The following is a 25,177-nucleotide window of genomic DNA, read 5'->3' as shown; positions in this document are numbered from 1 at the left end:
TCATTCTACCACCCTCCCTTCACAACATCACTAAATGGTTGGATTTGGGATTAGTGTCTAGGCCCGGGTAGACTTTTCTTTCTGTCTGTAGTTCTCTATTTGGGTATTTACAGTGGGCCTCTGAAGATGGTGGGGTTGCATTAAGTACAGCCAAGGGGAAGAATTTAGCCTACGGAATAATTTCTTCCCAGTGCTGGTGTGTGAATGGGGAAGATAGGTGTCTAATTTGCATATCCCTGGAAGTTTCCTTCTTCATAGCAGATAAGTAAAACCTGGTCTCAGAGTCACTGAGACATAAGCAATGTGGACTCACATTCAGTAATTTCTTATGATGAAACTCTTTTTTGTTCTCTTAGCAGAAAGATCTGTATCATTTGACCCTTCAGTTTAATAGAGATTTTTCCTGTAGAAATGCAAACATTTTATTGGAAGATGAAAGAGTGAGCCACAGCAATAGCTTTAGAGCTGACATGCATTTTGCTTGCTTTGGCTGAGAACCCCAGTACTCTTTGGCATACAAGTGCCCTGCATCCTGAATCCTCTTCCATTTCTTTTTCTAGTGTGATGCAAAGTATTCCCTGAGCCCTTTTCTCTTCATGCTGCTATCAAGGGATGTGCTGAAATGGATGCTTTCAGGGTTAGTTCTTTTGTTGTGTTCTCTGACTTCAGTGTGCGGGATAAGCACCCCGGGTACAAAAAGGGTGCTTATTTGTACAGTTTTAGAAATCTGGAGTTATATTTAACAGGAAATAAAATCACAGCACACACTCTTTGGAGCATACTTGGGTTGCTTTCCAAATAAGGCTTGCAGTTTCTGGCAGGAAAAATTGGAATCTCTTATAACAACAGAAAATACGAACAGGCTAGAAGAAATCCTTTGCAAAATCCCAGCTCAGCTGAGGGTGAATGTGCCAGGAAAGACCAGTCTTTTTGTGGTCATTGCTCCAGTGGTTTAAGGAGCTGGAAGTTTCCTCTCCCTTCCCTAAGAGTCCTGGAGGGGAATGATTATGGAAAGCTTCTTAACTCCTCAGCCTTTGCTTTCACACGGGTGTTGAACACATGCTCCAAAAAAACAAGCCCCAAACCTGTTCAGTGTTAGTTTTATCTCTGTGCATGTTTAATCTTTTTGCTGGTCCCATTTCTGTGCCCTCCTTTAGACTGGTGACATGAGGTGCCAGTTTGATAAGCCATGAAAACTACACACTGCCCAATCCTTCACCCTTTCTGCTGCACTTTGGTGCTTTCTTTGAGAGGCTTCTTTTTCAGTTGTTTTCACAAGTCATGAAACTAGGATCTGTTGTAATGCTGCCAAACTATGGGGTGCTTGAGGGAGAGTGCTTAATGTTTGTCAAGAGGTTGGGTACCTTCTTCTGTCTCCATTCCCCTCAGCTACCAAAAATTCCTGTGCCTTACTCATAGAGGAGCTATTTTGCGCACATCTCCATGACAAGTGTATTTTTTATTTATTCATTTTTTAATGGGAAATTGAATTTGTGGACAAGTAAGTAGGTAGAACAGGTCCCAAGGAGCCCCTGCAGAAGGGGGGGATGGAGTGGGACGTGGATGGTTGATGTGCTGGCGGGAGCAGCAGGTTGAAATAAGCCTCCTGGCACCCTCTAAATGTGTTTTTGTCTATGCACAGGACACTTCTGTACTTACTAAATGTGGGAGGAAAGGTGAGCTCTTCCTTCCCCCTCCCTCCCCCCCCTTCTTTCCCATGTGGAAGATCTTCCTGTAAGGAGAATAGCCTGTGACAGGTTTCCTTCAGCAGAAATTGTTATTTGAGGGTAGCACACAGTGAGATGCTTTAGGCCTTCCAGTAACTTCTGGGACTGGCAGGCTTCCCTCCCACCGCTTGCAGCTGCAAATAAAAGAAGAGCTACAGAAACACATGGGGAAGATTCCCTCTTAAACAAACCCAGAGAGGAAGCTGTGATAGAAGCCAGAAATCCATAATGATCTGGCAACCCCAGCGGCTGCAGCAGCACTACATAGAGATAGGAGAGGGCTGTGCAGTTGTCCCATAGGCACAAGGTGTCATGTCCCCACAGAGGGCCCCTACTGAATTGATAATGAGATGGAGTTGAGGGAGAAGGATGTTGGTGTCTTGTTAAGATGCTCTAGGCTGGGAGTTGTGATGCTCTTCTGGTTCCCCAGCACAGGGGATCGTGGGACTTATGTCAGAGTTAATTGGACATGGTAAAGTTAGAGCATTGCAGGGAGCTTGCCTGTTTTGCACTGGGGAGATAAACACAAGGGACTAAAAGCACCAGAAAAGCACCTCAAGCGAGGTTCAGAGGCTCAGGCTCTGAGTCCCAAATTACAACACCTTACACTCCAGCTGCTGCCTGGAAGCAGAAGCGCCCTAAGTTTGGAGGTGCTTCAGTTTGCCCAGGTTCCCAGAGCTCTCCTTTTGCATGAGCCACCTCTGTCTCGTTAGGCACGAGCCTGCTTGCCTTACAGGGTGCTGCTGCTGGCATCCACAGCCCAGGCGGTTTGTGCAGGAGCAGCCGGAGCCAGCTCCCGGAGCGTATATGACGTGGCAGCAGCAGTCGCTGCCTTTCTGTGCGGCAGCCCCAGGCTTGGAGCAGTATCCCTGCATCCGCAGGGAGATCAACAGGCTTGCTGAGGAGAGGCCGCCGTGAGGGGAGATAGATCACTGAGGTGCCTGGGCATGGTGACAACTCTTGACGACTGTTCGTCGTTCAGCAGACTTCCTGATTTCACCCACAAGTGCATTTTTATTTATAGCGATGAATTGTGTCAAAAAGTTCAAGTGCTTTAATGATGTCCTCCCAGCCAGAAGATGAAAAGAGGAAAAATGGAGAAATCTACTCTTGTTCATTAAAAATAAGTAATAATAATTTTACTAAAGGCTAAATACCATCCATGTTTCCATAAATACAGTGCATGAAATCTCTAAAAATTACTGCACGTAATCAAAAGCAGTTGTCCCAAAGACCTTGAATTTCTGTGGTCAGAGCTCCAGAGAGCAGGTTCTTGTGTTTCATTAGCCAGGGTCTGGGAGAGAGCAAGGTGGAAATCAGAAAAACAGTCACTAAGTGCAAGGTATGAATGATAAGAAAAATTAATGCTGTGTAGAAAAATGGGCAGAGACTGAGCTAATGCAAAAGTCAGTTCAAATTCTGTGTCTTTTTACACTGATGGGGTTTTTTCCTCAGTTCCTTGAGGGTGCAGAACTAATAATTAAAAGCATTGATATTGCACAAACTAATAAACACCCTCTCTGTAGGAACGGAGGGTATTGTGCTTGCTGGCTTGCCTTCCTCCTCCTTTGCTCTTCCCCATTTCCAAATCAAAGATTGGAATAAGGAGAGGGATTTTTAAAATTTATTTATTTCTGTGGGGGAGAGGGATGTGTGTTGTGGATGTGTGTTGTGGTTTGGGGGGGGGTTTTGTCGGTTTTTTGGTTGATGGTTTTCTTTTTTCACTCCTGTTGTTACCTGGCCCCTTGTCCTGCCTGCAACCTCAGACCATGTAGCTGCTGCTCTGACACAGTCTGCGCAGGAGGAGGAGGATCGAGGGGCCGCCTGGGGCCCCGGTGTCCCTTCCCACTCGGGGAACCGGGCAGGAGCCCCAGGTGTTCACTCTCTCCGGTGCCAGCTGTGGTTTTCAGACTGATCAGAGCCCTCGAGAGCCACTCCAGCTCGCGAAACCTGCGTGAAACGGGCTCGGCCAAAGTGGGTAATCCTGAGCTCTGTGGCGCTGAGCTGCCTTCCCGAGGCCGCCGCGGGGCTGGGGAAGGGCCAGCGCGGGGTTCGGTCCTGCAGCAGCCCCAGGTCTCTCTGCTGCCGGGCTGCGAGTGGGAAGCGCGTTCTGGGGGTGAATGCGCGGTTTCGGGGAAGGCGAACGGGCCTGTGCCCCGGGTGTCAGCCCCGAGCGGGGAGCAGGCGGCAGCGCGGACCCGGGGCGCGCAGAGCGGGCGGCAGCCACCCGCGGGTCGGGCTGGGCCAGGCTGCGGGAGTTGGGGCCGCCGGCAGAGCCTCCGGCTCCCGGGCAGCTCGGGCGGGTGGCGGGGCGTCCCCGGCGGCGCGGGGCACGCGTGGCGGGCCGGCCCCGCCGCGAAGGGGCATGTCCCGCTGACGTGCGGGCCGGGGATTGGCAGCGGCCCGGCCTATATAGCCGACGGGGCGGGCGCCGCGCCGCTCTCCCAGGAGCGCTCCGGTTCTCCAGCAGGGCGGGCGAGCGGGCACCAGCCGGAGTGAGTCACGGGGGATGGGGGGCGGCCCCTCCGCCGCGGCCGCGGCGCCGACGTGGAGGCTGGCGGGGCGGGGGGGCGGCCCGGCCCGGAGCGGTCTCTCATCCTCCCCAGGGCACCGACGTGTCGGCGCCGCCGGGAAACTCCGCGCTAACTTCCCGCCGGCGGGGCCGGGCAAAGTCCGGCGGGGGCAGCCGGCGGCAGGAGGTGAGGACGAGTGCAGCCCCACGGCTCGGCCTTGGCCGGCGCTGACACGGCCGTGCCGGCCGGCAGCAGCTGCCGCGTAGCGCCGGCGTGCGGGTCCGGGCCAGTGGGGACGCCGGACCCCACGGGTGCGCGGGGAGGGGGCAGCCAAGCCGGGGCGGCTCCACGCCGTCCCAGGCGTTCGTAGGGTTTGATCCCAGTGCGAGCCAAAGCGGCGGGCGTTCGTCCAGCGTCGGGCAGACCGCGGAGCGCCGGCGGCGGGCAGCCCAGCCTGCCCCGGGCCGCGGGGCTGAGCACTCCCCTCCTGCCGTTCTATAGAGAGGCGAGCGCCCTGGCCCTGTTCCCTGGCCATCGCTGGCGGCGGGAGGTGCCACCGCCGGGTCCGGCGCTGGCCGTGCCTGCTGCGCTGCCGCCACCGGCAGCGTTCCGGCGGCCGCGGAGCCGCGTTCGGGGCTGTCACCGGGTCCCACGGGAGCGCCTGTCCCCCGCTCGCCTGACGCGGCCGCCCCTGGCCTGCAGCCCGCAGGGCCGCGCTGGGCTGAGGCTGTCGGGGCAGCAGTTGCCCCACGGCACTGGCCGCGCTCCGGCCCCGTTCCCGCACAGTTCCACTGCGCTCGGCGCGCCCCCGCCGCCCCCTCGCGCTCGGCCCCGCCGGGGGCGCGGTGACAGCGGGGCCCGCCGGGCCCTTTAAGGGCGCCGCCCCGCCCCACCGCCCCGCCCCGGTGCCGGCAGTGCTGAGGTGGCGCTGGCGGCGGCGCCGCCCGCCTGGCCCGGCTCGGCTCGGCCCGGCCTGCAGGGCCTGGCGGCTCCCCCGCCCCTCGGCCGGGCACCGCGGGGCCGAGCGGAGGGGCAGCGCTGTGCCGCTGCCCCTGGGGACATGGTGGTGGTGCGGGCCCGGGCAGGCTCCGGGCGCAGACAGCCCCGCGCGGGAGGCTCCCCGGGGCCGATGCCCTTCTCGGAGCGCGGCCGGGGAAGCCCTCCCTCAGCCCTGGTGAGAGGCACCGCCGGGGCCTGCCCCGCTGGGCCAGCAGGACGCGGCCGGGTGCACGTCCTCAGTGGCGGGGCCGGCACAGGGCTCCTCCTGCCCGGGGCAGGACGTGGCGGCGAGGCCGGCGCTAGTGGAAGAGTAAACACGGGGGATGGGTCAGGTGTAGGGCTGGCGGCGTCCAGAGCTGCGGTCGTGTTGCACGCCCTGATGTACTATGTCGGGAATCGACTTCATCCTGCCACACAGCGGCTATCTGCCACCATGATCCCCCCAAAACCAAGGGGCCTGGGCCTTTAATCTCTGGGAGACCAGTCAGTTTTCAGAAAGCAAGTATTTTCATCTATGATCACTCATTACCAAGAGATCGACCTGCCCTGTATGAACATCTGACAGAGGACAGTGGCTACCACAACCAGCCCAGCCCTGCTGCTGTGTGTGGTCCTTGCTGCGTTGGATTGTAGCTACCTCCATTAACAAAGTGCTAATGTTTTTATTAAATATACTTTTAAATAACATGTAACTGACATTTCTGTCCACAAGTACTGATTGTATTGGCAGCCTAACTCATGACTTTGCTTTTGTTTCTCTTCATACAAATGTTTCCCATGTGGTTAGGTCTGGCCCTTGCTGGAGGTTATTTTTAGGATTATTTCATTCTCTTTATTTAAGCATGCTCTAGACTTCTGAAACTTCTTTTGGCGCACAAGGACAGCACTACAGGCGGTGTATCAACCTGGCAGTTTGAAACCTGTTGACCCAGTCAGCCGCACACTAGCATGACGTAGCTGTAACCTTAGTTTCAAAACCTAAGTGGGAAACCAAGGAGGTGTAGGATCCAAATGCAATGCCTGAGCTGCTGGTTTTGATGTTACATTTAAAATACCATTCTAATGGTTGCCTTCAATTTTGGCCAGAGACGAATCCCTGAGACCTACAATATACCAGATGCTTGGGGTTGCTGGAGATGAGCATTTGTTCTTAGCTTGTTATATGGGTGACGAGGCAGAAATTCATAGGGATAAACCCTGGCCTTCGATTTCTCCTTGAATGTCTGGCTACTCTCTGAGGTGGAGGCTACAAGGAAGATTTCTGCAGCTGGTGTGTACACAGTGAAACCAGCAGCTGTGCCTTGAGGTTGTGGCTTTCAGGTAGGCGCTATATTGGGTGTTCACTAACTTCTTATCTTACCCTCCTCCTCTAAGGAGCAGAGCACATGCAAGATGAGCCAGGTGGTGTTTTCTGGAGAAGTGAGAATTACAAGGATATTTGTGCTGTTAGCAAGGCTCCAGCCAGACCTCAGCAGCTGCTTGTGATGTCTAGGATGCTGCTTCTTCCTGCCTTCATTCCTGTTTGTAGCTTGCCATGAGGTGGTGGCACCCTCACCAGTGACCCAACAGGCTGGAGGAGCCGCCATGGGATCTGCAGGCATCGCCGAGATGGTCTGGGACAGGTGCCGTGCCACTAATGCGCTTTCCTTGGATCTGTGGCAGCTTGAGCCATGCAGGCGTGTGCCAGGGACATGTAACCACGTGTTACACCATGGCATAACCCTGGATAGTGAGGAGAACTCAGGTATTTCTCCAGGATCAAGTTACTAGCCACCCTTTCTGTACACCAGCAAATGCCTTGCAGAGGCCTGCGTGCTGCAGCAGCTGTACTTCAGCAGCACGACTGGCTGGCCCGGTACCTGCTTGTGTTGGAGTAGCAGATCATTACAGGATGAATTGCAACATTAGCTCTATTGCTCTGACAGCACAGGTCATGCTGCCTTGTAAGAGGTGTGTTGAAGGAGGGGAAAACCTCAGCCTTGGCTGAGTTGCAGATCAGGCCTGTATGGCCCCGTTGTGTCACTGCTCTTGTTGTTTTTCCCTCCTTTCCTTCTGGTACTGCTGCCTTCCTTTACTGCGTCACAGCTTTAGTGTGATGTGAGACACCCCTTCAGCAATGCTGGGTTTTTAGAAGTGGTTTGGGAGCCGTTTCTGGCACACTGAAAGGTTGGACATGGCAACTGTCACTTTACTGAAAAGTGTCTCAGTTTGCTGTTCAAAATATGGTCCGAAGAGCACTGCAGGGTGTGTGTGGGAGAGGAGCCTCTTGTCCCAGAAGCAGCAGAGGCGCTGGATTTTAGGAGAGTGCAAGCACTGCAGGAGCACATGTAATGGCTACAGGGGACTCCGGGTGTGGATGGCTGCCGTACATCTGGCAGAGCGTGTACTGTACTGGCTTTTACATTTTTACTTGTATTCTAAAACACTTTTTCAGTAAATCTGAAGATCCAGGTTCAGGAGATTTAAAGCTTCTCCCAACAGTGTATTTTTTTCCTGGTTCCATCTTGTGTACACGTTTAAAATAGTTCATGTAAACCAGTGTGAATTTTCTTTTTCTGACTTGCAGATTTAGGGCTGGAGACAGAATTTAGTTTCTGGTGCATGATCTTATTTCAATAAAAACTGCAGAGCTGGATTGCCCAGCAGCTGAGTGCGGAGAGCCCTGAGTGTTTGCCTTAGTTTGTGAGGACGTCTATGTTGATTCACCCAAGCTCCACTAAACTACATTCCTAACTTGTGACTGATGGCAGCGTTGTTGGCAGGTTTTCAGGTTGTTAGTCTCTTCTGACTAGATACTGATGCTCTTGCTTTCAACCCTTAAATTTCGTGTCTGTCTTGCACATCTGCTATTAATTGACTGTATTTCTGCCTGATACTAGGTGGCTATTCTTGTAGCCAGTGTGATGAAGGAGTAGCTACTTCAGGCTTCCTGCTGTGAGGTTTGAGTAGATAGTGGCACTACCTGTAGTGCTAGTAAAACATGACACGTGTCATGTGTGGTGAGATGCAATTGGGTATGAGAATGGTTTGGATAGGTGCAACTTTGAAACATACGGGCCGTGCTCTTTTGAAAATTACAGTAACAGGGGTGTCATGGTTTTCTGTTGTATTGGAGCAGTCACCTAATTTATTTTAATTTTTTTTCTATAAAGCAAAAGCTGGCAGGCTGACAAACGGGCAGCTTACAGGACGGACTCCCTGGCTACTGACCATTTAGCTGGTAAGTTCATATTTTGGGAGAGCTATAGATCTTGCTGTTGCTGGGCTTACTTGACAGAGTGGCTTTCTGAGTGTCTCCCTAAGTCAGCAGGAGTTCAGGCACCTAAATAAGTTTCTCAAGAAGAGGCAGCTTCCTAGGCCCTTTCTCTTTTCTCTCTATGGATATACAATGATCTCGGACTGACTATCCAGACAGTCACATACTCATTTAAAAATTGCACACCATTAATAATTGATAGATTAATTAGATTATGCTTTAACAACTTCTGGTGTCCCTCTTTCCAGTGACCTTCTTAGGTTGCACGTCCTCTGCCTTCTTAATGAAGAGCTCTGGTTTTGGTGATCACTGTGCTTGGAGGAAATATCCCCCCTGAGTTCCTGTCTGGTTCAACAAGGGAACTGGGCAGCCAACAGGCACTGTGGGTGCTTTTCAAGAGGATAACAGGAAGAGTGCTCAGTAACAGATACTTTGTCTTCCTGGAGTGACCGTGCATCCTGAGTAGTGATATTATTGCCTCCTCTGTCTCTTCCAGTGGCATACCCGGATTGTGTGTGGGTGGGAAGTCGACAATGAGCTCCGTGGCAGTTTTGACCCAGGAGAGCTTCGCTGAACACCGCAGTGGCCTGGCTCAGCAGCAAGTGAAAGGTAAGCAAACACAGCTGAGTTCCTGTGATGTGCCTCTAGGTCCAGATGGCACAGGCAATGTTCCATGTTCTTACCCAGGCTCACTCTGTGTGAGCACAAGCATGCAGACGTTGCATTCTCTGTTCCTAGATTAGTGTTTTCCCAGACTCTGGCTTTTCACCTCAGCAGCACAGTGGTGGTGCTGCACAGTGGAAGGCTGTGAGGAGACAAACCTTGACACTTCAGAGAGCTCTGGCTAGCAGTGCTGCCAGCCCTGGGAACGGGGCACATGCAAGAGTGGGACACTGAGAGCCTCATGGGATCAGTGTACTGGGCTGTCATTTCCTTCCTTTGCTCAGCCAGGTGCTGGGAAAGTCACTGTAACCGTATGAACTGACTCAGTGATGGATTTTGGCAGCCATCCCCAGCTGTGAGCTGGCCCACTTGGCACAGCCCAGTGCACAACTAAATCGAACATAACATACAGGCTTTCCCTGGACTTTGCCCTAACTATAGCCCTTCTCTCTGCCTTCCTCCTGAGCTTGTGTTTGTCTTATCCACTTCTGACCTCCACCCTTGCTCTGGTCCTTTCACTACTTTCTGCTCAGCCTGTTCTCTCCTAATTAAGCCCCTCTTGACAAAGTTGGCAATAAGGTGCTGTTTGCTGCCACCATTCACTTGCACGTTCACTCCCTGCATGCATTGTGCCAGCTCAGACAAGGCTGTTTGTTCATGGCATCCACTGCAGTCTGTGCTATGCTGAGGTCAGTCGTGCTCCAGACTTGGCAGCTCCACAGGCATAGATGTAATAGGATTAATAGCAGTGCACAAGCCATTTGCTCTCTCTTGTTAGTGGTGCCTAATTACAATTGCACTGCCTGTGAACAGGAGCATTTCTGCAGGGAGAGCATCTCATTTACCCTATCTGCTTTACCCCAGTTACAGCTTTAAACTCTGAAGAAGAAAATGATCCTCCAACCTACAAGGAAGCCTTCCCTCCGCTCCCTGAGAAAGCACCATGTTTGGAAGCTGCCCAGGAACCTGCTGGTCCCTGGAGCAAAATTCGACCAATAAAGGCTTCTGTCATCACTCAGGTTGGTGGGATTGGATGTCTTTATCTCCCTTCTTTTCCCCACTCCCAAAAGTAGGTGAAGTGAAGCATTCCCTGGAGTATGAAATCCTTGGTATGGCAGCCTGTTTGCTGTACTTTACCCTTGTACTGCAATTGAGAGCTAGGACTGCTCTGGAGGGGAAGGATGTGTTGGAAAACTGTCCAAAAAAAGCTCTGCATCCCTCTTTCACAAATAGCTGAAGAATGCCTGAAGGGAGGTTTGCAGAATGCCTATAGTGACTGCTGATCCCCCTTTTTGAAGACTCCCAGTGTGGGACAGGCTGCCTGCTGCAGTGCTCCTGCACTTCCCTGCAGCTGGTTGATGGGCTGCACAAACCTGGGAGGTCAGCATGCCACTGAAGTCCTGTATGGCCACGAGAGAGGGAGGCACTGTCAGGCAAAAGCACGCTGACAGCTTGCGGTGCCCTTTAATCTGTCCTGTGTCTGTGCAGGTGTTTCATGTGCCACTGGAGGAGAGGAAATACAAGGACATGAATCAGTTTGGAGAAGGCGAGCAGGCCAAGATCTGCCTTGACATCATGCAGAAGACAGGAGCTCACCTGGAGCTGTCTCTCGCAAAGGACCAGGGCCTTTCTATCATGGTCTCTGGCAAGCTGGAAGCAGTCATGAAGGCTCGGAAGGAAATTGTCGCTCGGCTGCAGACTCAGGTGAGGGCAGCTAAGTGTTTCTCACCTCATCCTTGCTCTTCCTCAAGACTCCACAATGCTTTGAGACCCTTGGGCATGTGTGCTTATAAGCCAAAGAGATATTATTAGATGACTAATTCAGCTTTGCCACAAAAAAGGCACACAATTGGCAATTTGGAATGGAAATGAGATTTAAAATAGGGTTCAAAGCTAATTACAGGCCATGGTGTTGCATGAAGGGTGGAGTCTGCAATCTCTGACTTTGTGCTGAGGTGCTGGTGCTGGCAGGAGCACAGGCCCCTCATACAAAGCTTGCAGTGTATGAGAACAGGCCAGTGCTTTCTCTGAAGTCCTTCAGAGGAGAACATGGAGGGGTGGGAGAAAGAAAAGTAGAGAAGAGAGAGTTCTGCCAAATGCTGAAAGCTTCCGATCAGGGTTCTGTGTGGTGTAACTCGAGCCACACCGGTAAGCAGTTGCAGCCCCCTTGTTTCAGTTGCTTTTCTTTTCAGTTCTCTGGGGTTTGATTCCTTACCTTCAGATTCTTGAGTTCATAATCAAGATGGTAGGTCGTGTTAGGGTATATCACAGCCAGGTGTCATGGTGTGTTTTAAAGTGTAATGTCCAAGGTAGTTAATGCAATAGTTAACACCCTGTCTGCTTAGTGCTGTTCAGCCCATGTGTCATACCCTGCCAGAGGGAAAAGAAAGGGACAAACCCTGCATTATAGCTTAGGTTGTACTGCCACAGATCCCTACCCCAGTGTCCTCAAATATCCCTCCTGCTGCCCTGGCCCTGGATCTAAAAGGTGTGTATGTATTCCAACTTCTTCTAGGCTTGGCTGGCATCAGTACGTGGACACAGAGTTGAAGAGACACACTAAGTGATCTTTTTTCGATTTGATTTGTTTATTTTCCTTTGTAGCTTGAATTTTAAGTGTCTAATTAGTTAGTAGTTACATATTCACAGGGACTAAGAGCATGATAGCAATCCTAAGCTACCAAGTCAGTAAAAACTTGGTGAAAAGGGAAGAAGTCAGGAATCCCTGTTACAAACCAGCCCTTTAATGGTAAACTGAGAGAAGCTCTGGGGACCCCCTTTTCCAAGAGGAACCGTCTTGAAGCAGTCCCTGGAGCAGCATGTGCTGTAACAAAGACACCTTAGCACTCAGTAGTGGTAAGCATCTCTGAGCTGTCTGCCTGCTGGAATGGGTGTTTGGTGTTGAGTTTCAGTTTCCTAGGAGTCAGACTGTGTCTTGTTCTCTGTAGTCTTGGCAGCAGATGTCAGAGTTCAGATAAACTCTACTCCAGAGCCATCACCCCAGTTTCTCTCTGGTGCTGAGAGACTGTGAGACACTGGAGCATAGGCACCTCCTCATCTGTGCCTTAAGGCCTTTGCTAATTCAGAGTACTGCTCCTGTACAAACAGAAGGCTTTTGAGGGAATAGTGGGGTTTAGACTCCTGGAATACAGGCACTGTAGATCAACTGTTCTGGCATAGTATCAGTCCTTGCACAGGATGTGCTGGAAGGCATTGTGTTTGCTCCTCAGTGGTACCACTAAGCAGCACATGACTTGCTTTCCCTGTGCAGGCAAGGGCTCTCATAGATGTTTGGCTCTTTTGTTGCAGGCTTCAGCGACAGTTGCCATCCCCAAGGAGCACCACCGTTTTGTCATTGGAAAGAATGGCGAGAAGCTGCAGGACCTGGAGCTCAAAACTGCAACCAAAATCCAGATCCCCCGCCCAGATGACCCCAGCAACCAGATCAAGATCACCGGCACTAAAGAAGGGATTGAGAAGGCCCGACACGAGATCCTGCTTATCTCTGCTGAGCAGGTACTTCAGTCCTGTGATCTCTCATGTCATTGGCCAAAGGGCCATTTTTCTTCTCCATGGTATATTAGATGCTTGTGGCCACCATGGCCACAGCCAGTGGCTAATATTGTTAGATTGTTAGTCTGAACAGAGACGTACACCATGCCACTGGCCATATGAACACTGCTGCCAGGTTCTGTACCTTCTGGTTCTGCCTTTTGTCCATCTCTGAAGTAAATAAGCAGTTTCATATTTTGAATTGAACCACAGTAGGTGTCAGCTGAGATATGGCAGAAGATTATGGTGGTGAATATCATGAATTGGCAACAACAGTATTTGTAGATGGAAAGGGATGGAGCCTTCAAACTGAAAAGGGTGCTTGGGGCCAGAGTGTCAAGCAAGACAGCGTTGGGAATTAGCTGTGTGTGGCAGAGATGATAATATTGATATCAGTTCCCACTGAGGTCTGTTCTGGACCCTTCCAGGATAAGCGTGCCGTGGAGAGGCTGGATGTGGAGAAAGTGTACCACCCTTTTATTGCTGGCCCTTACAACAAGCTGGTGAGTGAGCTCATGCAGGACACGGGGACGCGCATCAACATTCCTCCACCCAGTGTTAACAAGACAGAGATAGTCTTCACAGGAGAAAAGGAACAGCTAGCTCAGGCTGTGGCTCGTGTTAAGAAGATCTATGAGGAAAAGGTATGGATGGTTCATAAAGCTTCTCATCTTCCCCCTACCTCCTCACAGCCCCTCTTCCCTTCTTGTTCTGCTTCTGTGGATCCCTCAGTTGCATTGTCCTTGTGTCAATTCTTGCTCAGCAGCCCTTGCAGTACGTGGACCCAGGTCTTAGCATTTTCTTGCTCAGCAGAGTGGGACTTGGGGTGATTCTGCCTGGGAGGTGATAGATCTCCTGATTTTCTGTGTCATGGGAATTAGCACACCACTAAGAGCTCTCTGGGCATGTTCACACAGGTGCTACAAAGGAAGGAGGGAAGTGTGAAGGCTACAGTGTGGCCAACTGACAGTATCAAAGTTGCTACACCAGTAAAAGTTGCTGAAGAGGGAATTTCATTTTATTTTCCGCAGCTAGCTTCGCTGTGAATACCCTTGTTGTAGGTTGTTGATATGTTTTCCCTTGTGGTTAGGTCTGTATTTATACCAGTCTGGATTTCAATAGAGATAATCAGCTTACAGCCTAATAGCCTACACAGTGTTGCATTACCGCACTGCCCGGGGACAGCTGGGCATTGTGCAAGGGCTGTGGTGTGTATGTGGTCTCTTCCATGTAGTGTCCCTGGGAGCTGACACAGAATTTTCGTACTTCACCTGTGAATTTTTGAGAACAGGGCTTTCTGTAGGCAGGGTCCCAAAGATGCTAGGGTACTGCAGAATCCCTGTGTTCACCTTTGCTTTGCTCTTTCCTGGGTGCAGAGGTTCACTGCATCTTGTGTCTCTCCCTTTCACTCTTGTCCTTCCCTTCTCCCTTGTGATTGATGCCCCAGTGCCTCTGCTCCTACAGAAAAAGAAGACTACTACCATTGCAGTGGAGGTGAAGAAGTCCCAGCACAAGTATGTCATCGGCCCCAAGGGGAATTCCCTGCAGGAGATCTTGGAGAAAACTGGAGTCTCTGTCGAGATCCCACCCACTGACAGCAGCTCAGAGACGGTGATACTGCGAGGCGAACCTGAAAAGCTTGGGCAAGCACTGACTGAAGTCTATGCAAAGGTACTGATGGGCCTCCTTTGAAAACCCCGTGAAGACACGTTTGTGGGCACTGACAGGTGTTGGGGGGTGGTCTCAGTCAGTCTCAGTCGCGCTGTCAGAGGTGCAGCTTAGAACTCAATACTGAGGGTGCAACATGGGAATTGGAACGGAATTTTTGTGAAAGCCTCTTCCAGTCTGTCCATCAAACAGCTTCTCTGTCTCTTAGGCCAACAGTTTTACCGTCTCCTCGGTCTCAGCCCCCTCTTGGCTTCATCGTTTCATCATTGGAAAGAAAGGACAAAACCTGGCCAAAATAACTCAGCAGATGCCAAAGGTATGGATGAGCTATTAGCTTAGCACCCACTGAAGCAGAATATGGTTTAGTCCAGATCGCTCCTTGTAGGAGAGAGAAATGTGTTCTAGCGTGGATAAAACCAGGGAGGAAATGACACTAATCTTATAGTACTAAGAGGAGCTATGAACTTCTATTGCCTCGAACACTATTCATCCTATTTTACTCTTAAGGGTTGAGTCCTTCAGAGGAAGCCTTATGTAGTACTATTTGGAGAATTGATGTAGTAGGATACCTGCAAATGCTGATTTCAATAAGGCTTCTCCCTGGTGAGTTAGATGGTATCTAGGGAAAGGTTAGATGAGGAACTTCTCCAAAGCCCTTGCAGTCTCCAGGACAGCACCAAAGCCTTATGGTCTAGATACAGTGATATGGCCAGAATTGTAAGTACCCTACTTGTGAAATCATGGGAATGATGTGTGTACCCTTAGTGGCAGAGATTGATAGTGTAGGCCTGACTGACTCCATTTGCCTGTCTTGTGTCTTGGAAAATTCTTATGGGTTTCCTTGCTTTGTGTCTCAAGGTTCACATTGAATTCACTGAAGGAGAAGACAAAATCACTTTGGAAGGACCTACAGAAGATGTGAATGTGGCTCAGGAACAGATTGAAGTCATGGTCAAGGATCTGGTAAGTTGGTGGTACTAGTAAGAAGAAAATGGGGAAAGATGGGGCAACAGAGCACAGATGAAGTATAGATCCCATCTGCAGGATATCTTGACAGGCTTAACAGACCCTGCAGAAGGCAAGTGGTGTGGCAGATGAGCAAAACCCTTGGTTATGAAGCTTGTCCATAGCATTCTTAAAAAATCAGCAGTACATCTTAAGTCTTTTGATGTGGAGAAGGAAGGATTCTCTTTCGGTCACAGCTGGAGAAGCATTTAAGTCCCTTAAAATGTTATATAAGCATGATGCTCTCAGCTCAAACCAGGGGAGTGTTCTGCTCTGCTCAACAGCAAGGAGGAATGCTTGTAGCTGGCTGCTGGAGACTCAGTGCCAGCACTGGCAGTGGGCAGTCACGTCGGGCACAAACAGCAGCAGAGGGGGCCTGCCCTGCCTAGCCCTGTTTAATTCTTTATAGATCAACCGGATGGATTATGCAGAAATCAACGTAGACCACAAATTTCACCGACACCTCATTGGCAAGAATGGAGCTAACAGTAAGTGGGATGCCTTTCTAATCCTTCCTGTGTTCGACCTTTCTGTGTTTAGTCGATCATATTGTGGCTCTGCAGCTCATCCAGGGCGCTGTCCTCCCTCACATTGCCTCTGCTCTTCTGGAGTGAGGTTAGGACAAGGAGATGAATGGGCAGTGAGGCCTTGGCACGTGTGAAGTGTCTTAGAAAGTTGAACAGATTACTTTGCCATGTCCTGAGGAATTTTTTTGAGGGGGAGTTGGATTGGAGAATTCTCTTTTCTCTTTTTTTTCAAGTCCATCTATATGAATTGTATTTTAGCAGTCAATTGGGGGTGATCAAAATCTGCTTGGTGAGTTTCTCCCCGAAAAAGACTTTGAGATTGGAAATGCGTGAGCATCTTCTGGTCTAAATGTGATGCTGTTTGGGGAAGAAACAGGTGCCTCACTCTGGCAACTGAACTAGATGCTACAGTATTTACTTGTACAGATTCTTGTATGGCACGGATCTGCTCTCGCTGAACCCCGGGGTGAACAGGCACTTTCCCCTGGTTCAACCCCACCACTCTTGCTTCTTCTGAGAGGCTGATTTACTTCTTAAACAGTCTCTAAGCAGTGATAGTCAAGATGCCTTGCTTCCAAATCTTGGCCTAGCAGAGTATGTCACCACAGCCCTTGCCTTGCAGTTAACAGGATTAAGGACCTCTACAAGGTGTCAGTGCGCATTCCCCCGGACAATGAGAAGAGCAACCTGATCAGAATTGAAGGAGACCCACAGGGGGTCCAACAGGCCAAGAAAGAGCTGCTGGAACTCGCTTCCCGTATGGTTAGTGGGATGTGATGCCTGGGAGGCCACAGGGTTTGGGCTCTTACGTTCCCTACTAACCTTCTGGTGCAGGTGTGTGCCCCTACTGAGCACTTGGATCTCATGACAAGTGCAAGTTCCTCTATTCCCTTGGATCCCTTTTTCTGTCAACCTAGAGTGAATTATGTCTGGAGGAGAAAAGAGGGACAAACTGTCAGGCAGCAAGCTGGTGATTACAAATATGTGGCTCTCCTGCTGAACACTCCGTGTAAACTCTCTTCTCCTCAGGAAAATGAACGCACCAAGGACCTAATCATTGAGCAGAAATTTCACCGGACCATCATTGGGCAGAAGGGTGAGCGGATCCGGGAAATCCGGGAGAAATTCCCAGAGGTAAGGCTTTCTAGGAGGTAAGGAATCCAGAGAAGATGTTTTCTGCTTGGGTAGTAGACACATTGTCACTAAAGTCATAAATTTAGTGTCTCTGTAAGTATGAGAAATGTGTAGCTAATATGTGTCTGCTCCTACATCTAATGTGTTTGAAAAGATGGTTCTTTTGGCCAGAGACTGCTAACATGGTTACCCTCTTCCAAAAGGAAGAGGGGATGTGCAAGATCTCCCCAACCTTTGCATATGTTTGACACAATTCTTGCATTTGCTTGAGTTGGCTCTAAATGACCGTCTCCTGCAGGTTATCATCAACTTCCCAGACCCTGCCCACAAGAGTGACATCGTCCAACTCAGAGGTCCCAAAAACGAGGTGGAGAAGTGCACCAAGTACATGCAAAAGATGGTGGCAGACCTGGTGAGGGCAACTTCAGTCTGCTGTTCTCTCCCCCATGTCTGGATAACTCTGGGTTAGAGCAAATTGTAGTGGCTTGGCTAGGGCTGACACACTTCAAGATGAGGGAGCTGTGGACACTGTTCTATCTGGATGGGGGCAGGTGGGTAATACCTCTTATATAAGAGCATAGGAGAAGGTACCTGCCTTTGCTTATTCATGCAAGTCTCTTGTACAGAGAATTCCTTGGGTCTAAGCCTGTTGTCAAAAGCTTGTTTATCAAATTCCTGGGATGGCGCCTCACTTGCCATGACAGTGTAATCTTCAATTCTCCCTTCCTTTCTCCCTTAGGTTGAAAACAGCTTTTCTATCTCTGTTCCCATCTTCAAACAATTCCACAAGAATATCATAGGGAAAGGAGGTGCCAACATCAAGAAGGTAAGATATCTTTCTTGTCTCTAGTGCCTATTGTGGTCACTGCCTGCAGTGAGGTCTCTCCTGCTCATTGGTAATGTAAAATGAAAAAACCTCCAAGGCCTTTTTTTCCAACACAGGACACCTCTCAAATGATTTTTTGGTTTTTTTTTTTGTGGCAGATCCGTGAAGAAAGCAACACCAAAATTGATCTCCCAGCAGAGAACAGTAACTCGGAGACAATTGTTATCACAGGCAAGAGAGCAAACTGTGAGGCTGCTCGCCACAGAATTCTGGCTATCCAGAAGGAACTGGTAAGTGAAACAACTGGCCTGTGGCAGATGAGGGACATGAAAATATAAATATAAGAGATATAAATATAGAAGTGCCTGTAGGGGGGAGTGGGCAGGGAGGAGACAAATGTGGGTGTCAGTGTGTTCTTGACACTTCAACTGAAGTTTGTGGCTGCTCATGTGTTAGGAGTGGCCAGTCTCAATTCCCTCTGGTCAGGCATTTCTTACACACAGCTCCTGCAAAGCTCCTGGCGATGTGTGAGTTAGAGGGAAAGCAGAGTGGGTGCAAACACGTCGCTGCAGCTAGACTAACACCCCATGCTGTCCTCCCTTAGGCCAACATCACAGAAGTGGAGGTCTCCATTCCTTCCAAACTGCACAATTCCCTCATTGGCGCCAAAGGCCGCTTCATCCGCTCCATCATGGAGGAGTGTGGTGGAGTCCACATCCACTTCCCCACCGAGGGCTCTGGGAGTGACACCGTGACCATCAGGGGCCCAGCCCAGGATGTGGAGAAAGCCAAGAAACAGCTGCTGCATCTGGCAGAGGAGAAGGTGAGCCTTGTCTCATAGGGGAAGGAGCAGGTTGGTTTGACCAGCTGTTTCTTTTTGGGGGTTGAAGTGATTCAGTCTGCCTGCTGGAAAGCCTCTAGCATCAGACAGACAAATCCTCTTTTGAGGGATTTGAGTACAGATTGGACAAGGGTCTTCCCCTCATGGATAGAAGAACTGGCTGTAATGCTTCTCTGCCCAGGCTGGCAACACACTGCAAGAGTTAAGGCTCCCTGCTCTTATGACCTGAATACACTTGGGTATCCACATTTCTCCAAAACAGTTTCTGCAGATGTCCTTCACTTTTTTCTTGATCTCTGAATTTCAGCTCCAGTTCTTCCATTTCACTACATGTATACAGGTTTGAGAACTTCAGATTACAAGATGTTGCTTGGAGTTGTGGCTGACTGACTGACTGACTGGTCATTTTAATAGCTAAAGCCCCTGTCCAGGGGATCAGCATGTGAACATGTTCCCCATGGGTGGTTGCCTCTGTGGCCTGGTTTGCAGCAGTCACTTAGCAAATAGTTGTACTGCCTTGCGTGAGGGTCAAACCAGGCTTCTAGGGAAGCCTCTGCTTGTATTCTCACTGGTCATGCTAAGTGTACAGTTAGATTTTCAGCCCTGAGAACATCTTTAGGGTAACGTTTTTAATTTAAGACATTGTTTACCTTTTTTACTTCAACAGCACTCTGCATCTACCTTGCTCTTGCAACACTCTGTATGTGGGTGTGGGTAACATTCCCACATGCTGACTGTTGATGCTGGTGGGTATTTTCTGTATATTGACATGCTCCACTGGTCTCTGGCTCCTTTCAGCAAACAAAGAGTTACACTGTGGACCTCCGTGCAAAGCCAGAGTACCACAAGTTCCTTATTGGTAAGGGTGGTGGCAACATACGTAAGGTGCGTGACAATACTGGGGCCCGCATCATCTTCCCCACCTCTGAGGACAAAGATCAGGAGCTGATCACTATCATGGGAACAGAGGAGGCTGTCAAAGAGGCACAGAAGGAGTTGGAGGCCCTCATCAAGAACTTGGTATGATCTACTTTTTCTACATTCCTTCCTCTCACTGTAGCAAAATGTAACAAGTCAGTGTGGGGGACCTGCTTGCCTAAAACCATTTGCTGCCCTTCAGGGGAGCTCAGGAAGATCATTCTTGTTGTTCCTTTTGGGGGTGAGGTTGTATGCTGATTGCCGTTGGGTGCAGCCATCTCATGCTTATCACCAGGGCAGGCAGGGCTGACTGGCTGTCATCTATTGGCAGGATAATGTGGTTGAGGACTCCATGGTGGTTGACCCCAAGCACCACCGCCACTTTGTCATCCGGAGAGGACAAGTTCTGCGTGAGATTGCTGATGAATATGGTGGTGTGATGGTCAGCTTCCCACGCTCTGGCACCCAGAGTGATAAAGTCACCCTCAAGGGAGCCAAGGATTGTGTGGAGGCAGCCAAGAAACGCATCCAGGAGATCATCGAGGACCTGGTATGTCACAGAAAAACTGTTTCTTCTGTACTTTGTTGCTTCAGCAGTGCCCTCCTTGAACCTGCTGTGTGGCCAAGCTTTATGAGAACAAGTCCTGTGATAGTTCTGGGATTTGAACCTTTGCTGTCAACATATATGGTCTGCAGCCTGGGCAGTGGCAGCTGGCTCCAAAATGGCAATGCTATGTGAAGGAATTGCCTCCTCTAACCATCTTCTCGGTCTTTAGGAGTGGAAGTAGGAGACCACTCCTTGGTGTACATCTAAATGTTAAAAGATTGGAGCCTTCCTGTGCCTCTCCATGCCTGGCCTTGGGCAGTGCTTGCTTTCTAGGGTTTCCTGTGCTGTTAGTATTGACTTTTGGAAGCAGCCAACTGTCAAACCTGTTCTCTTCCCTCCCTCCTCCCCCTCCTCCCTCTCTTCCTCCCTCCCTCCCTCCCTCCCTTATTTGTTCTTTATCTTTTTTCCTTTCTTTTAATGCTTCCTCCTCTTCAAGGTAATAAAGAGCTTGAGCTTTACTCTTGGAAGCCTTTAATATTCTGGGTTGGAGACAGCCTTCTTTGAATCCCCTGCTAACTTCTCCAAGAGAGGAATGATTCTAGGAGACTTTGTTATCTTTTCTGACTCCCCTCTGTCCATTTTGGATTTCACCATGCACAAGCATCTTGTTTTCTGGTGTGAAAGAGGCTACATTGCAATAGAGCAACTCTGCTTTCCCGCAGGAAGCTCAAGTGACAATCGAATGCACCATCCCACAAAAGTTCCACCGCTCCATTATGGGCCCCAAAGGATCCCGGATCCAGCAGATCACCCGGGACTATGGTGTCCAGATCAAATTCCCTGACAGGGAGGAGAACCCAGGTATACCTATGGATGCATGTTCATGTGGTAGTTGGGATGATCAAATGAATGTAGTGTGCCAGCACTCCACACCAGTTGACATGTTCTATTTAAAATCTATGGAGACCTGATCCCTGGTGTTCCTGCAGTGTCCTTGAATCTGGGCTTAGCATCAACCTTGCCCTCTTGGGAAGAGGGGACACTTTTAGGAGGTCAAACCACACACCTGGGTGTTGTGGACGTGTTGTCACTGCAGAGTGCAGGGAGTAGGAGGACCTACCCCAACAAAAAGGGCTCTACGAGCTTACCAAGGCCTCTCTGAGCTCTCACTGCTGGCTGAGCCTGAGGATCTGAAGGTGGGGGGATGAAAAGCAGGGAGGGGATTCTGTGCATTGAACACAAGACTTTCCATGTTTCCAGCTCCTGTTGCAGATCCAGCTGTGCAGGAGAATGGTGAGGAAAGTGGGGAAGGCAAGGACGGGAAGGACACAGATCCCAGCTCTCCGAAGAAGTGTGATATCATCATCATCTCTGGCCGCAGGGAGAAGTGCGAGGCAGCAAAGGAGGCACTGCAGGTGTGTGGCTTTCTCAGCCCCTTACCCTGTTTAGATAGTGATGCCTGGATGTGAGCTTTGTGGTGGTAGTAAAAGCTGGTCCGTGCAGGGTACAGTGCAGGTGGTCAGTGGCTGTAGAGGAGGTCTGCACCACTCAAGGGAAGCCCCTTTGCTCTGTGACTTAACCTGGCAACTTCAGTCATAATATACCTTGCATGACCTTACAATTGCTAGAGCTTGTAGGCAGCCCCAAGCTATTTGCCATAAAAATATGACATGCTTGTTTTATGGAGCACAGCTGGAATGAGGAAGAGTTTGACTGAGGCTGAATCATTCCAGCTTTAGCAGACCTTGCTATGCTCTTTTAGTTATGTTTTCCAAGTCTCTGCTAGACTTGGAAAATGCCAAGGATATGAAAATAGCCTGTCCCCCAGGTAGGGTTTCAGATTGCTTGTTTGGAAAACATGCTTCAATACAGAACAGGTCACCTTGGTGTTCCCAGCTGTTCTCTCTTCCTGTAGAGTTTGTATCCTGACTGCAAGGGAATGTACCTCAGTTCAGCAACATGTTCTTTTGGGCAAGTATACAGCAAGCTGGGAGACAGGAGAAGTCTTTTCACTGGTAAACTGTGCTCCATCCCCTGCAGGCTCTGGTTCCTGTCACCATTGAGGTGGAAGTTCCCTTTGATCTTCACCGTTACATCATTGGCCAGAAAGGAAGCGGGATCCGCAAAATGATGGATGAGTTTGAAGTAAGTTGTTCCCCTTCCTTCCATCTCCTTTATCCTGGAGAACCTGTAAGTGACTGTGTTTAGGGTGGTGACAGTCAGTTGCAACATACTCAGGTCTGTCCCAGCTTGACTGTGGAAGCCAGGCTCCGTAGTAGGAAAATGATCCCTGTGTGATTTGGTCCCTGGCTCCAGGGCTCAGCAGGTTTCGTGCTGAAGCTGTATGATCAGTGTTGGTGTCGTGAGTGTTGCATGACTTGTTTGGCATCTTCAGGGATTCCTCACCAGTGTGAGAATTGTTTTCCTCCCGGGCCATGGGAAACATTTAGGAGAATTCTCCAGAGCCAACAGGGGCTCCCAGGGCTGGTGCATGTTGGCTGCAGACAGTGCTATTGAATGTGTATTTGTTTCCTGGCCTCTCTGGGCTGGTACAGGGGCTGCTGGGGACTTAAGCCCTGCAGCAAAGCAGCCTGATAATGGCTGGAAAAACAGAGTTCTCTTCAAAAACCATCTAGAAATGGTCCCAGGCAACTGACTCTGGGTGCCCCAGCTTGATGACCTCCAGAGGTCATTTCCAAACTGAACCATTCTGTGGTTTTTAGGCTGCCTGGGTGGGAGCTGGTCTTGGTGGCAGGGGAGACCAGTGAGATGCCAACCTGCAGGGAGAGGCATCACAAGTGATACAGAACAAGCAGTGATACAAAGTTATAATCGCTACTTGTTACTCAGGTGAACATCCAGGTGCCTGCTCCTGAGCTGCAGTCGGATATCATCACCATCACTGGGCTGGCTACCAACCTGGACCGTGCCAAGGCCGGGCTGCTGGAACGAGTGAAGGAGCTGCAAGCTGAACAAGAGGATCGGGTAAGGCCTGTGCCTGTCCTTCTTCCTTCCAGACAAGCGTGGCTTCAGCCTCTGGGCACAGACTCCTGGAACCCCTCACCTTTTAAGACCACCCTTAGATGTTCTGTGGGTGTTGAGTTAACCAAAGGTTAACCAATGGGAGAGTTTGGGGATGTAGCTTTGGACTGTTGGAGTCTCTGTCACCTTCACATACCTTCAAGACACTGCTGGGTAGGAATCTCACTGTGCTGGGAGTCTCTTTGTACCTGTCCTCACGAAATCCTTATCACAGCTCTGAATAAATAGGTGAGGGATGAGTTAGGTGGTTGTTTGCTGTTTGTAGTTTCCAGCTGAACTTGGTCAAAGCACAAGGTCCCAGCAGATAGCTCGGGCGCTCTTCTGTAACCATGTACACTTAAGCAATGGTGCTGCAGATTATGTTCCAAGCATCTCAGAAGTCAGAAGGAAATGCTGGGACTTAAGTAGATGTCACTGGACCAGCCATGGTGTGTTCCCTGCTCTCACTCTGCTTCTCCTGTTCCAGGCCTTGCGAAGCTTCAAGCTGACAGTCACTGTGGATCCCAAGTATCACCCTAAAATCATTGGGCGGAAGGGAGCAGTGATCACCCAGATACGCACAGAGCATGAAGTCAACATCCAGTTCCCTGACAAGGATGATGAAAGCCAGGTGAGACATCAGAGGTAGTACAAGGATGGCTGGTGGTTGTCTCTGAACATCTTGAGAGCTCTGAACTCTCTCCACTGCCTTTGGATAAGGTGGATGGTAAACAGGATTAGCAGGGAGAAGGCTTGCTCCACTGCTTATGAGCCTGATCTCTCAACACATGTCCCTGTGCCCCAGGCCCAAGACCAGATCACCATCACTGGCTATGAGAAGAACGCCGAGGCTGCCCGGGATGCCATCATGAAGATCGTTGGGGAGCTGGAGCAGATGGTGTCTGAGGATGTGACTCTGGACCATCGTGTTCACGCACGCATCATCGGTGCGCGTGGTAAAGCCATCCGCAAAATCATGGATGAGTTCAAGGTGAGCGTGGGGCGATGCAGCATAGGTCAGGCTGGACCTGAGTGGCCACTTGCTCCTGTGTGAAGAGCTTGGTACCAGCTTGGTGCTGAATTCAGGAGCCTGAGGCTCACATCTTGTGGTCCCTGTGTCTTGTGCCTGTTGAGCACCTTCAGCTGCAAGAGACACAAAAGAAAGCCAGTGCTGTCCTGCTCACCTCCAGCTGTGTTCCCACCAGCATACGAGCAGCATCCCTGGGCCACGGCACCCTGGTATGCTCAGGGTATCTGGGCTGTCTGGACACCACATCCAGACACCAGCTGAAGCATCCCCACACTACCTCAACTCTGAGTCACACTCCTCTGGGAGCCAGGCTGGGAGCTTTTCCTGTTTTGCTGGAACCCAGCCAGAAGAGGAACCTGAGAATGCTTCCTTGTTGCTCTGGATTAGCCCTGCAAGTAGCACTGAGCTCTGTCCCTCTCTGCAGCTCTTTTGTTGGGTTTCTTGCAGTCCCAGCTGGTCTTCAGAGAGAGGAGGAGGTGGTTATGTCATCTACTGTGATTACTTGAGTGGGCAGCCAGGTCTCTTGCTGGGGTCTCTGTGAGGAGGCTGTGCCCAGGCCTCCTCAGCTACTTGAGCTTAATTCAAGGAGTTCCTTTGGATTTCCTTTAGGCCACTGTTGATTCCCTTGACTTTGGGAATCAGGGGATACTCTCAGGGCTCCGGATGTGGCAAAGTCGGCTGGTCTGGGAAGGGCAGGGATCTCTACCCTGACAGCGTGTGGCATCAGCAGCAGGTTTTACTGCAGGGGCAGCAGTGAACGTGAATCCAGGGGGATGGGGTTTTGGAGACTTGCATCTCGGCTGGACTCAGTTGTTGAAACAAGCTGTTTGGTTCCCAAATGAGCAGCCTTTGGGTTTGGTCCTGCCTTGTGCAGCTTTCCAGCACCCCTCTCGAAGGCAGGCTGTGAGAGAGCGCAGTCCCTGGGGTTGTGCTGGTTTTAACAACCAGCA

General features: G+C 50.4%; 1 protein-coding gene across 2 annotated transcripts in view; it reads left to right on the top strand.

Annotated features, from left to right (window-relative positions):
* The window catches only part of HDLBP (high density lipoprotein binding protein), a 39,467-nt gene that overhangs the window by 9,756 nt on the left and 4,534 nt on the right, over positions 1–25,177 (top strand). The window contains exons 1-25 of one of the 2 annotated variants that reach the window (XM_027703757.1): positions 4,115–4,222; positions 8,392–8,459; positions 8,992–9,104; positions 10,023–10,177; positions 10,647–10,862; positions 12,468–12,674; positions 13,139–13,354; positions 14,175–14,381; positions 14,587–14,694; positions 15,237–15,341; positions 15,793–15,871; positions 16,533–16,672; positions 16,940–17,044; positions 17,343–17,456; positions 17,784–17,870; positions 18,029–18,160; positions 18,475–18,693; positions 19,510–19,731; positions 19,961–20,179; positions 20,899–21,037; positions 21,437–21,591; positions 22,217–22,321; positions 23,027–23,161; positions 23,685–23,828; positions 24,003–24,188. In XM_027703757.1, coding sequence (XP_027559558.1) covers positions 9,029–9,104; positions 10,023–10,177; positions 10,647–10,862; positions 12,468–12,674; positions 13,139–13,354; positions 14,175–14,381; positions 14,587–14,694; positions 15,237–15,341; positions 15,793–15,871; positions 16,533–16,672; positions 16,940–17,044; positions 17,343–17,456; positions 17,784–17,870; positions 18,029–18,160; positions 18,475–18,693; positions 19,510–19,731; positions 19,961–20,179; positions 20,899–21,037; positions 21,437–21,591; positions 22,217–22,321; positions 23,027–23,161; positions 23,685–23,828; positions 24,003–24,188 — 3,471 coding nt within the window. In that variant the 5' untranslated portion in view covers positions 4,115–4,222; positions 8,392–8,459; positions 8,992–9,028. Of the gene's footprint in view, positions 1–4,114; positions 4,223–8,391; positions 8,460–8,991; positions 9,105–10,022; positions 10,178–10,646; positions 10,863–12,467; positions 12,675–13,138; positions 13,355–14,174; positions 14,382–14,586; positions 14,695–15,236; positions 15,342–15,792; positions 15,872–16,532; positions 16,673–16,939; positions 17,045–17,342; positions 17,457–17,783; positions 17,871–18,028; positions 18,161–18,474; positions 18,694–19,509; positions 19,732–19,960; positions 20,180–20,898; positions 21,038–21,436; positions 21,592–22,216; positions 22,322–23,026; positions 23,162–23,684; positions 23,829–24,002; positions 24,189–25,177 lie in introns of those variants that run through there. The other variant, XM_027703756.1, reaches the window with a different exon arrangement.

Source organism: Neopelma chrysocephalum, unplaced genomic scaffold, assembly GCF_003984885.1.
Source record: "Neopelma chrysocephalum unplaced genomic scaffold, ASM398488v2 Primary Assembly neopelma1_252, whole genome shotgun sequence".
Classification (NCBI taxonomy): domain Eukaryota; kingdom Metazoa; phylum Chordata; class Aves; order Passeriformes; family Pipridae; genus Neopelma; species Neopelma chrysocephalum.
This window is presented reverse-complemented; position numbering and strand designations above follow the sequence as displayed.